At 43.2% G+C, this 18,729-nt stretch overlaps 1 protein-coding gene across 1 annotated transcript in view; it reads right to left on the bottom strand.

Annotated features, from left to right (window-relative positions):
- Nucleotides 1-12,326, bottom strand: part of LOC101166036 (fibroblast growth factor 14) — a 69,564-nt gene extending 57,238 nt beyond the window's left edge. Inside the window, exon 1 of the mRNA XM_023966232.2 lies at nucleotides 11,050-12,326. Within this exon, the coding sequence (XP_023822000.1) occupies nucleotides 11,050-11,695 (646 nt within the window). The 5' untranslated portion in view covers nucleotides 11,696-12,326. The remainder of the gene's footprint in view (nucleotides 1-11,049) is intronic.
- Between the last annotated feature and the right edge of the window lie 6,403 nt (nucleotides 12,327-18,729).

Raw genomic sequence — 18,729 nt, forward strand, 5'->3', positions numbered from 1 at the left:
ACCCCCGGGGCCTTGCCACCGAGGAGCTCGTTGACTACCTCAGTGACTTCAGCCCGGGTAATAGACAGCCCCACCCCAAAGTCCTCATTCTCCACTTCTTCAAAAGAAGGCGTGTCAGTGGGATTGAGGAGATCCTCGAAGTACTACTTCCACCGCCCGACAATGTCCCCAGTCGAAGTCAACAGCTCCCCACCTGCACTGAAAACGGTGCCTGTGGAGAACTGCTTTCCCCTCCTGAGTCGTCGGATGGTTTGCCAGAATTTCTTCGAGGCCAACCAATAGTCCTTCTCCATGGCCTCACCGAACTCCTCCCAGGACCGAGTTTTCGCCTCCGCAACAGTCCGGGCCGCAGCTCGCTTAGACTGCCGGTACCTGTCAGCTGCCTCTGGAGTCCCGCAGGCCAGCCAGGCCTGGTAGGACTCCTTCTTCAGCTTGACGGCATCCCTTACTTCCGGTGTCCACCACCGGGTTCTGGGGTTACCGCCGCGACAGGCACCAGAGACCTTGCGACCACAGCTCCGAGCAGCAGCAGAGACAATGGAGGTTCTTATCTAAGAAGATAAGAATCAAACCCACGCCTCCTTGGAGAACTGAGGAAATTAAACAATTGAAGAGACGTTGCAGATCTGCCGAAAGACTTTGGAGAAAACACAAACTTGAAATAAACTATCAATTATACCAAAACCAACTAAAACTATATAATCAAACCGTAAAACAGACCAGAAATTCATATTTTGCGAACATCATTTCCGTAAATAAAAATAATCCCAGAGTCCTCTTCATCACAATTGAATCTTTAATCAACTCAAATGCGAACAAAAACACAATGCCAGCCTCGGCCTCATTGTGTGAGGACTTTGCAGACCACTTCGGGAGCAAGATTGATTCTGTCAGAATGAACATCATAAAAGAACAGAAAAGCCTCTCTATTGGTTATGATGGCTTGATTTTACCTGAGGAAGCACTGGACAGTTTTGACCTGGTTGAAGCTGCAACACTTGGTCGAGTTTTCTCCCAAGTTAATCCAACAACTTGTTCTTTAGACCCCATCCCTACATCACTTTTTAAATCATTTTATGGGTCTTTTGAGAGTGAGATTTTAAATATCATTAACTCCTCTCTACAGACGGGTATTTTTCCTGCTGCCTTTAAAACGGCAGTGGTGAAACCATTACTCAAGAAAACTAATTTAGACCCTTCAGTTTTTAATAACTACAGACCTGTGTCCAACTTGCCATTTTTAAGTAAGGTTTTAGAAAAACTTGTTTTTATTCAGCTAAACGAGTTTCTCTTACAAAACAACATTTTTGAGATAAACCAGTCTGGCTTTAGGACGAACCACAGCACAGAGACGGCCTTGTTAAAAATTGTTAATGATCTCAGGTGTGCCTTGGATTCAGGTCAGATCTCAGTACTAGTTCTGTTAGATCTAAGTGCAGCTTTTGATACTGTTGATCACCTGATCCTTGTAAACAGACTTAAAAGTCTTGGCCTTTCAGGGACTGTTCTCAAGTGGTTCGAGTCGTATCTCATGGAGAGAAGCTTTATGGTAAGCATGGACACATATTTTTCTGGGGTCCATGAAATTAATTGTGGTGTGCCTCAAGGTTCCATCCTGGGCCCCTTGCTTTTTAACATTTACATGCTTCCTCTGGGGAATGTCATCAGGAGCCACAACATCAGTTTTCATAGCTATGCTGATGATACCCAGCTGTACATAGCTATGTCTCCTGATGACACAAGACCAATAGAAGCACTTTTTAACTGTATTTTAGATGTAAAATTATGGATGGCAAATAATTTTCTGCAGCTCAACCAGGAAAAAACTGAAATTTTAGTTATTGGTCCTGAAGCCAAGAGGGAGAAACAGTTTCTGAAGCTACAGGAACTTTCCTTAAGTCATTCGCAAGCAGTCAGAAACCTGGGTGTTATTTTTGACTCTAAGCTAACTTTTATCCCCCATATAAAACAGGTGGTTAAAACTGGTTTTTATCATCTCAAAAATCTGGCTAGAGTCCGCCCACTACTCTCTCTTGCTAATATGGAGATGCTAATGCATGCTTTTATCATGAGTAAAATTGATTACTGTAACGCCCTGCTTGCTGGTCTTCCAAAAACAAATATTAGGAACCTTCAGCTTCTCCAGAATTCTGCTGCACGAGTTCTTACAAAGACCAGGAGGCGGGCTCACATCACCCCAATTTTAAAATCCCTGCATTGGCTCCCCATATGCTTCAGGATTGATTTTAAGATACTTTTAACAGTTTTTAAATGTCTTAACGGTCTTGCGCCTTCTTATTTATCAGATCTTTTAGTAAGATATGAACCCTCGCGGACCCTGAGATCCTCTGGCACTGGTCTGTTAACCATTCCAACTGTAAAAACTAAAACCTATGGAGAAGCTGCATTTCAGCACTATGGTCCCCGCTTATGGAACAGTCTGCCAGAGGGCCTGAGAGCCGCAGAGAGCATTGATACTTTTAAGAAAAGGCTCAAGACCCATCTTTTTAACCTGGCTTTTAGCTAATTTTTATTTATTATTTATTTATTTTACTACTTTTATTTATTTATTGTTATTTATCTATATGTATTTTCTATTTTTATTTTATTTCTTTATCCATTTTATCTTGTTTTATGAACTTGAACCTGATTTTTAACGTGTTATTTTAATTTACCTTATTTCAATGTTTTATCGTTTTTATCAATATGTTTACTTTTTGATTCTCAATTTTTATTCATTTTTATTTCCGGTGCTTCCTCAGCTGGAACCTCTCCCTCTTGGACGGCTGCTGTTCAGCCGCTGCGGCTCTGGGTGGGGACCTGCATCACCGCTTAGCTGTGGTGGAGCGGTCCCCGCCTGTGATGTTGCATTTGGCCGTCTATGCGGCTGTTCACAGGGGGGGAGGTTCCAATTATTAGCGTTTCCCGCATCATGTTTTTGTGCTCAGCATATGTTTTACAGCCTATTTTTCATTGTCATTTTCCATCAGTTAGAGAGTGGGAGGTGTGAAAGGCGTGGGGGGCTAGGTACGGGGAGGGGGGCCCTATTATTTATTTATTTATTTATTAATGCTTGCTTGTTTTTATATTTTGTTGTTTTAATGTAAAGCACTTTGTGTTATATTTTTATATGAAAAGTGCTTTATAAATAAAGTTTGATTTGATTTGATTTGATTTGATTTTGGAAAACATGGTCCACTCGGACTCAATGTCCCCAACTTCCCTCGGTACCTGTTTGAAGTTCTCCCGGATGTGGGAGTTAAAGACTTCCCTGACGGAGGGCTCAGCCAGACGTTCCCAGCATACCCTCACAGTACGTTTGGGTCTTCCAAGTCTTTCCGGCCTCCTTCCCCGCCAGCGAATCCAACTCACCACCAGGTAGTGATCGGTGGACAGCTCCGCCCCTCTCTTCACCCGAGTGTCCAAGACACAGGGCCGAAGGTCACCTGAAACAACTACAAAGTCGATCATTGACCTCCTGCCAAGGGCGTCCTGATGCCAGGTGTATTGATGGACACCCTTGTGCTCGAACATGGTGTTCGTTATGGACAAACTATGACGAGCACAGAAGTCCAATAACAAAACACCACTCGGGTTCAGATCAGGGGGGGCGTTCCTACCAATCACACCCCTCCAGGTGCCACTGTCATTGCCCACGTGGGCATTGAAGTCCCCCAGGAAGACAATGGAGTCCCCCGTTGGGGCACTTTCCAGTACCCCTTCGAGAGACACCAAGAAGGCCTGGTACTCCGAACTGCTGTTCGGCCCGTAAGCCGAAACCACAGTTAGAGACCTGTCCCCCACCCGGAGGCGGAGGGACATGACCCTCTCGTCCACCGGGGTGAACTCCAACGCTTGGCGGCTGAGCTGGGGGCTCACGAGTAAGCCCACGCCAGCCCGCCGCCTCTCACCTTGGGCAACTCCAGAGTGGTAGAGAGACCAACCCCTCTCTAAGGACTGAGTTTCAGAGCCCAGGCTATGTGTGGAGGTGAGCCCGACTATATCTAGACGGTATCTCTCAACCTCTCGCACAAGCTCAGGATCCTTCCCGCCCAGAGAGGTGACATTCCATGTCCCAAAAGCCAGGTTCCATGATCAGGGTTTGGGCCGCCGAGGCACCCCCCCTCGACTGCCACCCAAACCACATATCACAGGCCCCTTTTGAGGTCTCCTACGGGTGGTGGGCCCATGGGAGAGTGGTCCCACGTCGCTCCTTCGGGCTGTGCCCGACCGGGGCCCGTGGGAGGAGCCCCGGCCACCAGGCGCTCGCCTGCGAGCCCCGACCCTGGGCCTGGGTCCAGAGTGGGGCCCCGGTGACGCCAATCCGGGCGACGTAATCGGGTCCTTGTTGTTTCTTTTCATCAGGGGTTTCTGAACCGCTCTTTGTCTGGCTCGTCACCCAGGACCTGTCTGCCATGGGAGACCCTACCAGGGGCTTAAGCCCCAGACAGCTTAGCTCCTTGGATCACCCGAGCTCTCAAACTCCCCCACCACGTTAAGGTGGCGGTTCACGGGGGAGTCCTATTTCACATTTTCACAAATCAGAAGATGTGTTGAATGTATTATTTACTATCTAATTCATAATTTAATCCAGCTTTGAACAGTTCAGGCCCTGTGGTTTTTGAACAGGACCTGGTTCTAGGTGTTCTTAGTGTGAAAATTGCAGTGGAATGTTCCTTTAGTGCCCTCGCGAATCGGAAGCCAACTTAAGCGTAGTTTCCATATTATTGCAGTGATAATGGAGGAGCAGCACACACAAAAGTGTGGGAATATTTACCCGTTTAATGCATCAATTTTATTAAATATATTTATGCTTCCGTTGTATTTCTGCAAAAAATTTGACCCCCGCCACAAACTCAAAGGCTCAGAGAGATAAGCTTGTACCCGGAAAAAAGGAATTTTTGATATCAAGAACAACCCGTCCCCCCCAAAAATAATTATGACATCACGGCAGCAAAAATCATCCAAAAAAAATGAATGGGATGAAAAAAAAATGTTTCAAAATCTACTAACGAAACCAAAACACACATGTTGGGGATATCCAAACGAAGTTTGGGTAAAATTATGGGATGGACACAGGACCTATGGCTTGGCAACCATCTTGGGGCAAATTGAGAATTGTGTTGTTGTTGTTTTTTTTATCACAATATGGGAAAGAAAAACTTGTTAGAGCGATCTTCATGGAATTTCATACAACGCCAGCAGGATTTGTTGACGCTTGATGACAGGAAGAGGCAGCCATCTTGTATTTTTTTTTTAAATCACCTTCAGTAACTTCCACAAAGTTAAACTCCTTCAAGGGATTTTGATCTGTCGCCTCTGAACTCCTCGAGCATCATTAGAAAGCTTATTTGGAAAATATTTTGGTTTTAAAGTCTGTTGATTTTGAACGGCGACAGCGGGGCGAGCTCACCAAAGTGGCGTTCCCCCGTTGCCCGCACATTTTTACTGGAATATAGGGAAAATTTTACTATGTGAATCCTTGGCTCAAGCCCAACTAAACGACATAACATACATTATAAAAATATTAGGAATGTGGGCGTGGTTATCAAAAAACCTCTGTTACCAAGGAAATCCAAAGATTTACTTTTGCGAATTCTTCTAAAAATTTGATGAACCTGTCCGTCACCCCCACGGGACCAAAAAATAAAATGGTTGTTATGGAGATAAAACCAACAGAAAAGCCGGCATTTTGAAAAGAAAAGTGGTGTTTTTATGAAGTTGTCACATGCAGCTCTGACCAGGGTGGTAGAGGTAGGTGTGAGTGGGGGGGGTGATGGGTCTAAAGCAACCTCTTAGCCAGTGAGGGCCGGGTCACTGAGGTGGGGGGTGCAGCAAAGGGCAAAGGCAGTTATCACCTGTGGCCCATACAACGCTGCATGCAGTTTTGACACTGATAGTTTTATTTAGCAGTTATGTTTAATTTACAATTGATAGAGGTATTATATTACTGTTCATTTTATAAATGTCATGGTTTGGGTTTCTTTAGTCTTGGTTTTTGATTTATTTCTTGTTCTGTCATGTTTGGTTCTGTTTCCTGTTTTATTTTGAAAGGTGTTCTGTTTGGTCATGTTCCTGAGTTTTACTTCCTGGTCCCTATCTGTCCTGATCTTGTTCACCTATGTCTTGTCTGCCCTGCCTGTATTTAAGTCTCGTCTCTCCCTTCCTCTTGTGCTGGTCCATTAGCGTCTCTAACGTCTCTTAACGTCTTCATGTGTCTTCGTCCCTTCTGCCTAGTCCATGTTTCTTGCCCCGCCACAGTAAGTTTTGTTTTATTTTGTCATGCTGCTGGGCAGCGCTTTTTGTTTGTTAATAAACCCTCTAGTCCTGAACCCGTTTGGCTCCCGTCTCTGCGTCTGGGTCCTACCGGCTCTCGAGCCCCCTTCACCGTGACAATAAATATAATATGAATTGGTTGGATACTCAGTTCTGATGTGCTGCAGCGTGTCCATTAGAAAGTTTCAGAACTTTCCCTCTGAAATGATGCTTTGGATCACTTTACCTGATGTTTACCACTTTCCCCAGCTGGTTAGTCCTCATCACCAACGGTTACCATGACAACGCGTCATCCACATGTCACACAGTTCCTTTCTTGTGAAATTTTTTTTTAAAGAATAGCAAGATTTGTCTTTTTATATGATTTTAATGTATAGCGCTCTGGTCAACTGGATTTTTACATGCGCCATCATTTACTTTAATTTATTTAACCCTGATTAAACTGAGTTTGTTTAAACCCGTTCATTTGTTCTGCAAAACTGTTTTCAATCTTGATGCAAATTTCTAAAATACTACATGAAACAAAACCAAAAAAAAACTTTGATTTTAGAAATGGAAAGTCCACCTCGATGAAATCGGTGAAGCGGTGAGCGCGTTTGGAAAGTTTTCTGGGGCTGCGTTACGTAAGATGACATTCCCATTGAGTTTGACAGAAGCAGATCAGAGCTGCAAAGTCGACGGACTTTCTGCAGACTTAGTGAATTCAGGACCTGAGCTAATGAGTTCTCAAACACCCGACCACACACAGCCCAGGGGTGACTGCAGAGGACACGCATCACTGTGACTTCCTGCCATTTCGCCAACTTATCATGTTTGAACACAGCTAAAACAGTCCAAACACAGAGCCACATTTCTGATGCATTTAGGCTCCAACAAACCTGTGAAAAACCAGAAAATCCTCACAGTTTACACTGGAACTTTGAGTTTGACACGAGAGTCCGTGAACATTTCCAGAAGCAGATGGAAGCCGGCACGAACCCCGCTGCTGTTTGAATAAAATATAAAGGATGATGCCTTAATGGCAATTCTCCAAAGAAGGTGGGCTGGGAAGTGAGTGCATGAGAGCGCACGCTTTCCAGTGCTCTAAAAAAAAAGTGAATGTCTCTATCTGGGGCGCATCACCTGGGACGTAAGACAATGTGCAACACAGAGCTTTATTCTCCTTAACGGTGAAAGAGTTGTTCGTGGAGAGGAAACAGATCCATTGACAACTTTCTATTCAGACGTTTCCAGAGATTAAAATCTCCTCCCAGTCAACTCAATAAATTATTTAGTAATAAAATCCATTTCGGAGGGGCAAAAGGGGGGAGCTAGTATTATAATTGGACTTCCTGGATCCTCCTTTAGATCATCTTTGATTAAAAAAAGTATTCTTAAAGGAAAGATACATTTTGTTTTTTAATAACAGCCTAAAGATGGTGGAAATGAAACCAAAAGCTGTAGTTTCCAGAGGTTTGACTGGACTGAAGAATCCACATTAATTACAATTTTTGACTTATTTTGATTTAATTTGTTTCATTGTTTAGATTTAGCAATCAAAATTTCTAATTGTTTTTCAATTAAAATGTCAGAGGAAAACACCTAATAGAAGTGAGACACATTGAAATGTGGAAGGATTCAGTAGAGTTGAATGAGTCCTGAACAACTTTCTTTGTAAAAAATGTGTTTAAAAAAATTAGCTTTAATGAATTCCTCAATTACTGTTGAACCAAACCTGAGCCCTGAGGAACTCCACGCACAAATAAAGGACAAAGTTGAACATTGAGAAAAAGCATTGACAAAAAAAGAAAACTGTAGAGTACATGGGGCCATGGACTGAGCCTTGGAGGACTCCATATAATATGTTTACTTAAAACTGAGACTTGGTGAACTCTTTATAAAACAAGGAGACTTGGTTTACAGAAAAAATCTAAAATTGATCAAAGACGGACTCCAAAACAGTCTGCAGGAACATTGGGGGGAAAGAAGTGGATCAAAACAGACCCCAGAGGAACTCCGTATGTGAAAAAGTTACTTCGGAAAAAAAGGTTTGTTGCATAATTAGGAGGAAAAAATTGCAATCTTTTTAAAAATAAGCTGTCATCTTTGCAGTTGAACAGACTAAATCTTATGATCATGAGAAAAAAAAGGAAAGTGGATTTATGCACAAGTGACTAAATCCTGCCTCTCTCAAATGCAAGTTACACAAAGAAGACTGACAAATGCTGAGTCAGGGAAACTCTATGGCTCCTCATTTCTTCAGAAAGAGGTTGCCCTGCACAAAAATGAATGAATATTGCACTAAAATAAAAGGATGGAATTGCTGCATCACTGATTAGGGAAGGAAGTGATTGGTTTTTGTGCATGTGAGCGTCAAACCAACACAGGTACTTAAATTCCAGCTACTCAAAAAAACAGCTAGTGAGGATAAAAGAAAATGAAAGGAGTTCTAGTATACTAACTGCGCCTTGAAATCTGTCCATTTAACTGCATGTCACTGCAGTGGTGGAAGCCTCAGTTTGTAGATCACACGGCTCCAACCCAGCAGGTCTATGTCTCTAAGCTGGTACAGAGGAGCCCAGAGGAAACAACAACAACAACACAACCGTTTGTGTGACACTTTGCAAACGGCAGGCTGGAATGTTCTGCCAGGAAAAAAATGAAAAGGTCATGTAGTTAGCAGAAGCATTTTTTGGTTCTCACATTTTTAATCTAGAAGCCAGACAATGGATCTGGCACTAAAATCTGCTTTGTTGTCAGAGATTTCTTTTTAGTCCAAATGGGTTTCAGTTAAACAAATACTAGCAATTGCGAGTTTTAATGACAGTAAAACTCCTTAAAAACAAAATCTGATTACCTTTATGTTTTACAAGAACATTGAAAGGTTTCTTCACAACAGAAAAGCAGGTTTCACTGACAGAATTTGGAGGTGTACAGAGAGAGTGCTTGTAGCTATCCGTGGTGCTGAAATTTTTGCCAGCTTGTGCTTTTCACACATCAGCTTCAAATCCGACAGACGACGCTTTGTAATGAGTCACGTCAGAGAGAGATGACTGTTTGCCACCCAAGGACGAGGAGCAGGCATTGGTGGATGACCTCATCCGACACAGAAACTTTCATCTGAAATCTCATTTTGTGATTGGAGGTTTATAGTTTCTTTTTTTATTTTTTAAGAAACAAAAAATTATAAATTTCTTGAACCTGCACAAATTTTGACAGACTGACCTTGCAACCATCAGTTTCAAGTTGTTTCATATTCAATAAAATTAATTTGTTTGGTTTCTAAATAACAATAATCACACCAACCCAAGGAAAATACTCTGTCAAGAGCAAAAATATTCCGTTGGACCAATGAAATGATCTTCTTCAGAAACATGTTGCTCTCTAACACTTTTTTTTAACAACAACCTGCTTTGTTACCATCAAAGTGCGGATAAAGTCGAGGATTCTTTAGTGTCAATCCTTCCTCAAATGCAAAACAAAGCAGGCAATCCAATTTGGTTCAAGTTGTGTTGATTTCCGACGAGAAATCACACTAAAACCTGTACATCTGCACATCAAATGATGGACAGAATTATCACCGTGTAAAATGTGGACCGAAAAACGGAGCCCTAATGAAATCCATAGAAAAAGCTTAGCTAAGTTAAAACTGAGCCTTGAGGGACTCTGGAAAACGTGGAACTAAAACTAAATCCTAGGAGATCCTAGAGTTTGTTTCCAAAAGAGAGCCAAAAAATGATCTCCAAAGCAGCTCGAACAATCACCATACAAAATGTGGACCAAAAAAACAGACCCCTGAGGAGCTCCAAACCTAAAACTGAGCCCATAGGAACTCCAAATAAAACATGGAACTGTTTAAAAAAAAAAGACCCTAAAACGCAACAAAGAGGAACTTTAAAGCAGTCTGCAGGATCGCTGTATGAAAGCGGACCAAAAACAGAGCCCTGAGGAACTCCTCCCAAAAACGTGGGACTAAAACAGAACCGTTGACTTTGTTTGGTTTCTAACGGACTTTAACGTCACTAATTCAGGAAAATACCTTGTCAAGAGCAAGAAGATTTCCCTCTGGTCAATAAAACGATCTTGTTCAGACGCGTTGTCCTCCAAACACTTTCTTAAAACGACAATCAGCTTTTGTTAAACATCAATATACCGATGAAATCAGGGATTCTTCAGTGTCAATCTTTCCTCAGATGGAAAACAAGCCAAACAACACAGTTTGGTCCAATATGTTGTTTTTCCGAAAATTAATCACCAAAACCCTGTAATATCTGCTGTTTCATCAACATCTGAGCATCAAATAATGGAGAGAATGCAGCAAAACATCCTGTTGGGGCTTCAGGAGATGAGATGTTCATGAGATTTAAGGCTGAAGTGGTTAAAAAAATCACTTTCATGGTCCAGAGTCTAAAAAGAGGCCATGTGCTGCTTAATCATGCAGGCTGTTGGAGCCTGAAGGGGTCTGCATGCTGCATTAGACTCCTGCAGCATAACGCGCGCGCACACTTTATTCTATATCTGTGCTAATAAGTTACTGCCCCACCACCACCACCACACACACACACACACTTCTTGCTCCCCTCCCCTCCCTCTCACTTGCTGCACAACTGCGATTGCAGCAACCAGTCCAACAGTGCAGTCTAGAGTGGGAATGCACGTGCGCGCGCGCACACACACTAACACAACTTCCTTCAGAAGCGCGCACCTACAACACTCGAAGAAGTCCTTTAAAAAAAAAAAAAGACTAAACAAAACAGAACAATCTGTAGAATGAAGAGGAGCGCTCCCACTCACCAGTTGGGTTCTTGTTTTTCTTGAGGCTCCTGCCACAAAGACACTGCAGCATATGCGATCCTTTGCTGAAGATGTTGCTCCAAATAAACCGCATGGATTTGGCCGAGACTGGGGAGGAGGAGGAGGAAGAAGAAGAGGGGGTGGAGGAAGAGAGGCTCTCCGGATGCAGCAGCCTAAAATTCACCCATCGCACGGGGGCTGGTCCACCCCCCTGCTTGCATGCCAGCAGAGCCGGCCAGCTGTTGGACTCAGTACTTTGGCACCGCTCACCCGCCCCGATCTGCACCATAGACAGCAGCAGCAGCAGCTGGAAGCCCGGCTCCACGCCCGGATTCTCGCCCGCTTTTTCCAAAAGCTCCAGCAGCAGCCGCCGCGCGTATTCCGCGTCGACGTCCCCCCCGCGCGGCAGGACAACGGCGGCCGCAGCGGCGCTCCGTTCCTCGGTGTCCTCAGCCGCGCTGCTGCTGTCGCCGCCCGGCCGCCGCGGCGTCAAAAGCCCTCGGGCGCTCCTCTTCAAATGGCGTTGTCTGCCGCGCCGCGCAGGAAGAGGAGCGGCAGCGGCGGCGGCGGACAGGCATGCGGCGGCGCTAGCGTGGAGTCGGCGGTACGCGGCGGCGCTCGGCTTCTGCACAAAAAACCATTGCATATTAGTGGGGCTCGCTGGGCTCGACGCGTCTGTGCGTACAGGGGGGAGGGGGGGGCGGGGGGGAAGGTGCGGATCACTGCCCGGTGTCCGTCAGCAGGTCGGTGCCATCACTCTGCCCGCGAGGCGGGAAAGTACCGCAGTAGGGGGGCTCCTTTCCAAACGCACACTCACACGCCGAACACCCGCGCCGGATGCGCGGTCGTTCCTCCTCCAGCAGCCTCTGCGCTCATCTGGTCGGTGCGCGCACGCGGCGCCGGACCTGCAGGTGGACGCGCGGAAATCTCACTTGTGTTGCAGAAGAAAGTCCTCATGAAATACTGATCCGCCCTTCACTTTTTCAATAATCCATAAACTCCATCCAATCCGTCTGTCTCCTCTCTCCTCCTCCTCCTCCTCTTCCTCTTCACCTTGGAGATCAAAAGGAAGCTGCTGGAATGTGGCTCCGGTGCCGGGTCCACTCGGGAACCGGGACGAACTCTTGGTCCCGCGTGCGCCAGAGAAGGAGCTTTAAAGCATTTTCTTCTTCTTTTTCTTCTTCTTCTTCTTCAGCTGCATTAGACACCGCTGAGGACGCACGAGGATGTGCAGTGACTATCGACACGCAAAAAGCAAGAAAGTCTGAAGACCTGCACAGGATCTGCAATCCGCTGGTCCCCGTCAAAATAAAACAGTTGTTAAAGAGAAAAAACAGTTCGGGTATGAACTCACTTTACAAATCTTTAAGAAAAAGTGTCAACATTGAATGATTTGTTGATTTTTTTCAAGCATTCATAAATATTAGGTGTGAAAGACTAAAATAGAACTTTTCCTTTGTAATGGATTGTTATTTTTATTAAATTTACATTTGATCTTTGTTTTTTGTAAAAATATTTATGGTTTTAACTGTTATTTTTAAATTTGGGATGTAGTGGGAGGGTGGCTATTTGGATGTTTTTTGTGATTAAAAGCAAATAATGTAAGGGTTGGTTCTTTTTGTGCTCTCTTTTACTAATCTGGTGTGCTTTTTTGTTGCAACGTTTGGTTAAAACTTTTGGCAACTTAAATAAACACGAAGGATAAAAACATACTCATTAAGAAATATTTACTTTCTTTTACAATTTTTTAAAGACAAGCAAACCAAATAACGTCTTCAACGAGGTGCTACCAGTACTGCTTCTGCAGAAGCTTTTATTCTGAAGGGAATGTCTTTTTCCGGTCCTCTTGCTCAGCTTGCTGCAGTTCTACTGAGGGAAACAGTTTCCAGTTTGTGCAGACACGTGGCTGCCACACCGTCTGTAAGATTTAGGAGAATGCTGCAGAGGAGCAATCCCCCCCGCCCCCCCTCACCACCAAACTCCTGCAGCTTTCGAGGAGGTTCCTCCACTCCTGCAGAACTCGATGCGCCTCCAAACTCTGGTTAAAACAAAATCGCTAACTGTGGTGTTTTTCTGCTGGCACGTGTACCTGTTGCACCACTTCATTAAAACAAATCACGGAGATCCGTTCAGAGAAACAATTATTTAAAAAAAAAACACTCACATTTTTGCATGTCAAGCTGTGGAGACCCCCCACCCTGGACAGCGCTGGGATTTTTGACCGCACTGGCGCTGTCCAGGGTGCTGAATCCACAGAACCTCCTCAGTCACGCCCAAAAACCTCATCCACCTTTACTACCAGTAGCGGTTTTAGGCACGGGCCATACGGGCGATCGCCCGGGGCGGAAAAATGACGGAGGGGCGGCGCCAGCGGCTCAGCTCTTGTAAAATACTTTATGCACCACTATTGGTTTACTTATATCACAGAGTTTGTAACAGCCTGAAACCTGGCGGCGCCCCCGCCCCGCAGCTGCGCTCCCTCCTGTCTTTGAGAAGTAGACGCAAATGTGTGTGAGAAGGAGAAGGGAGGGGGCGCGGGGTGAAGGATGCAGGCTGAGAGGTGAGCACGGAGCGCAAAACGCATGCGCAAACCTGGCTGGATCTTCTTCCAGGGGGGCAACGGTCGCGGGCCGCGGCTCAGTGCTTGATGAAAAAATAAAAATAAAAATTGCTCCGCCATGTAGCGAATTGGCGCCCCTGGGTGCAGCTGCACGCGCTCCTGCTGGAAATGTTTGATGAACGGGGGTGGGGGGGGGGGGGGGGGGGCTGCGGGTATAAAAAAGGTATAAAAAATCATGCTTTTTTGGTTATTTTTGTGTGAAATGCCCAAATAAAAAATGGGAAAACAAAAAAAATCTTCACTTAGATGACAGTTGGTTTAGTCGACAGACTTGATACCTATGTCAGGACATTTATGCTAAATGCAAAAACATCTGAAATATGGAGAAAAAAGGTCAAAGCTGGTGCCCAATTTAGAAAGAAAAGAGAAGAAAAAGAGGAGAAAAGAGACAAAGAAAAGGGTATTATCGCATAGCTAGATGCACGTTTTCTAAATTCGAATGCTACCTGCCCTACAACAACAACAATGTTGCAGAGGAAAAATCTCTTGTTTGGTCTATCATGACCAAAACTGAAGTAGGCCCAAATATTGCAAATAACGTCCTTTTTAAGATATTTATTCTTAAATGTTTGCTCTGCCTTAACTTGTAACATTAGTTATGATTCGTGTGTCTGTCTGCTCTGCTGTAACACAAAGTTTTTGTTGTGTTTTATTGTTGTATATTAGTTCATAATGTTAAATAAGGTGTGACGGTAGCATGCTGCTGCTGCTGCTGCTGCTGCTGCTGTTAACTTTTCAAAACTCCAGTTGATCAAGTCATACCTGAGATCACCAATGTCTCAGGAGCAACTCACTAACCTGCTGTTGTTAGTATCAATCATTCAGGGGGGGAGCAGATTTCATATGATGACGTTATTGACAAGCTTGCATCAAGGAAGGCCACAAAGGTTAGGTTTTAGTTAGTGTTTTCTGTTCTTCGTGCTGCAGTTACATTTATTCTAGTGTGTTATTAGTGTGATTTGTAGTTTATAATATTTATTTCAGATTATTTGTGTTTGATTAAATATTTCCTAACTGTATTTTCAGTTACAATAAATGGACAAAGTGACTCTATGGGGGGGGGGGGGGGGGGGGGGGGCGCCAGAGGAGGGTCTCGCCCGGGGAGTAATTCAGGGTAGAACCGCCACTGTTTACTACACCCAGCCACTCCTTTGCATTTCAACCAATTCAACTGAATTCAATTCAATTTTATTTCTATAGCCCAATATTTACAATAACAGTCGTCTCAATGGGCTTTATACCGGTAACTGTGTAATAAACATGAATCATAAAGAACAACAAAGAACCAGCTAGCTGTCATGTTCTCAGAATAACCCCAAAGGTTTTAATAATAATAATAATAATAATAATAATAATTATTATTATTATTATTATTATTATTATGATAAACTTTATTTGTAAAGCACATTTCAAGATAAAAACCACAAAGTGCTTCACAGTAAAACACAGGAAAACATGATAAAACATAATAAAACACAGGATATAAAAAGAATTAAGAAAAAGCAGTTTTAAAAAGATTGGTTTTTAGCTGCTTTTTCAAATAAACCTTTAAGTCTCTATGGATCTGAGGCAGAGGGGAAGGGAGTTCCAGAGCGATGGAGCCACTGCTGCAAAGGCTCTGTCACCTTTAGTCTTCAACCGGGTTCTCTTAGCAACCGGCAGACCCTGGTCACATGACCTCAGCGACCTGCTGGGGGGGGGGGGGGGTACGGCTGCACAGGGTCTTCTCTATAGACCGGTGCTTGGCTGTTAAGAGCTGTGTGGGTTAAAACCAGGGTTTTAAAATGCATTCTGAAACGGATGGGGAGCCAGTGCAGCTGGATCAACAACTAAACTAGCACTAATCTAAATCTACAATCAACTTTTCAAGTTACCATCATGACACGAGCTCATTCATTATCAGAGACTTCATTGATGACAAATAAAAAAATGATAAAAACGTGTTTTTAATTAATTCATGGCAACCAAAGGAACATCTGTCCCTTTATGAATGTTACCAACCAACTCAAATTCTGTTTTTCCAAATCGTGTGTGTGTGGGGGGGGGGGGGGGGGGTCAGACCTCACCCAGGACCTACCTGACTTGGACATTGGACTTGGCCTGAGACTTGGCATTGAACTTGACTCGAAACTTGATTTGAGACTTGACTTGAGACCTGATTTGGGACTTGATTTGAGACTTGACTTGAGACCTGATTCTGGACTTGACTTGGACCACATTTGGGACTTGACTTGAGACCTGATTTGGGACTAGATTTGAGACTTGACTTGAGACCTGATTCTGGACTTGACTTGAGACTTGATTTGGGACTTGACTTGAGACCACATTTGGGACTTGACTTGAGACCTGATTTGGGACTTGATTTGAGACTTGACTTGAGACCTGATTCTGGACTTGACTTGAGACTTGATTTGGGACTTGACTTGAGACCACATTTGGGACTTGACTTGAGACCTGATTCTGGACTTGATTTGAGACTTGACTTGAGACCTGATTCTGGACTTGACTTGAGACTTGATTTGGGACTTGACGTGAGACCACATTTGGGACTTGACTTGAGACCACATTTGGGACTTAACTTGAGACCTGATTTAGAACTTGACTTGAGACCACATTTGGGACTTGACTTGAGACCTGATTTGGGACTTGACTTGAGACCACATTTGGGACTTGACTTGAGACCTGATTTGGGACTTGACTTGAGACCACATTTGGGACTTGACTTGAGACCTGATTTGGGACTTGACTTGAGACCACATTTGGGACTTGACTTGAGACCTGATTTGGGACTTGACGTGAGACCACATTTGGGACTTAACTTGAGACCACATTTGGGACTTAACTTGAGACCTGATTTAGAACTTGACTTGAGACCACATTTGGGACTTGACTTGAGACCTGATTTGGGACTTGACTTGAGACCACATTTGGGACTTGACTTGAGACCTGATTTTGGACTTGACTTGAGACCTGATTCTGGACTTGACTTGAGACCTGATTTGGGACTTGATTTGAGACTCGATTTTGGACTTGATTTGGGACCTGATTTGAGATCTGATTCTGGAATTGATTTGAGACTTGATTTGGGACTTGACTTGTGACTTGATTTGGGACTTGACTTGAGACCTGATTTAGAACCTGAATTGAGACTTGACTTGAAACTTGAGTTGAGACTTGACTTGAGACTTGATTTGAGGCTTGACCTGATTTTGGACTTGATTTAAGACTTGGGTTGAGACTTGAATTGAGACTTGAACTGAGATCTGACTTGATACTTGATTTAAGAATTGACTCGACACCCGACTAAAGACTTGACTTTGGAGTTCCTTTGAGAAATCTGACTTGAGACCTGAGCTAAAACTTGAGAGGAAACATTCTGTTAACCCTTGTACTATCCTAAGCACTTTAACATTGGGAGTTGGGTCATCTAGACCCACTAGACAGTGCTCTGAACCTTTTTTCTTCAATGATTTGTGATCTTCACTGGTGTCCATGGATTACATGGAATCTTTCCACCTTTATCCACCTTTGTCCTGGTAGGGAGAACACGTCAATGCAAGGGTGGGGTCATCTAAGATAGCACAAGGGTTAAAGGATTTGGGCAGTTTTTAAACCCCTTTAACTCTAACTTTATTGCACTTTTATGTGTTATTTTGCTCAAAAACTTTCTGGGAAAACATTATTTAAATAAATTTGAGAGAAGAAGCATCTGGACCCATGAGTTCCATTCTGTAAGAACTGGGTATAAAGAATGTCTTTAAACTGTTGTTTAACCTCCATTTCTGCCCCTCTTGGTATGCAATGCAGGGGTGTTTAGTTAATCAGAATTAATAATAGCAGGTCGGATGGATGGAAAACGTGAAAGGAAAACAAGAAAAAGAACTAGAACCCATAAAACATCCTTTCCATTCCCCCCATCATGCTCAACTTTGATGCATGGAGACTGCAGCACCGCATAACTGCCATCTCAGGGCAGAACATCAAAGCTGCTTCAGTACATTGGGAACATTTGCAGGAAGGCGCCGCCGCAAGGCGGGGAGAAAACAATAAAGAAATACGTCGAAAAACCATCAGTTACTCTCTCCGGTAAGTAAATAATATTGATTTAAAATTTGACACACGGAGGAAATACTTCCTTCTGAGATTCAGATTTATGAATTGAGGGACATTCTTGCATTGAAACTGCTGATCTGCAGGTAAAAAAAAACAAAACAAAAACAATGATGACATGTGCTGCATACAAGAAATGTTATTTCGGAGCCAGAATAAGCTTCAAAATGATGTGGCTTTACTCCACCTACTGGTCAGGATGGAGAACTGCAGGTAGTGATCTGAAGCTTCATCAGTGTGTAAACTTAAAAGAAAAAACGTTTAAAAAGTTGTGAAAAAGTCCTTTTTAAAAAAAATTTGGCTTTAAAATAGTTTTTTTTTATTATTATTATTGTTACTTTTACAAAACATTTGGTTACAAATATTTTTGCGCTCTCAAATTTTACAATTTAATGTGTTTTTTCAGCCAAATTAACTATATATCAAATTTTCATATCAAAGTTTTTTTCATCAGCTTACTTTTCAAAATGCCAATGGTTAAACAGCCTCGATTACGTTTTTATTCATCCAAAACTTCCAGATTCAGCTTTCATGATGTTGGAGGATTTAAAAATGAGAAATTTGTGATTTTCAGAGCTGATGATCAAGCAGAAACCATCCCTTTTCATTATACACAAACTATTTAAAAATATAGACATATTGTTTTACTTTAATGGGGCTCACACACCTTTCTTCTGTCTAAATTCCTCTTCTTCCGTATTATTGATGGTTCATCTGAGAGATATTTTCCATAATCGTGAGTTCATGTTTAGTTTTTATTGTAAGTCAACAATTTTTTATAAAAAGCCTTCAAAAGGAGGGTAATGGAACTGAAACTTCCCTTTTGTCAAACTCAGATCCACATTTAGTGCAACCGGCAGTTGCAAAATCCATATGTTTTTTCTTTTTCTATTCTACACAAAGAACACATAAATGTTCATATAAACACACATTCATTTGCATGAGAACAG

This window comes from Oryzias latipes, chromosome 2 (genome assembly GCF_053564925.1).
Source record: "Oryzias latipes strain Hd-rR chromosome 2, Olatipes_Hd-rR_3.1".
Lineage (NCBI taxonomy): Eukaryota > Metazoa > Chordata > Actinopteri > Beloniformes > Adrianichthyidae > Oryzias > Oryzias latipes.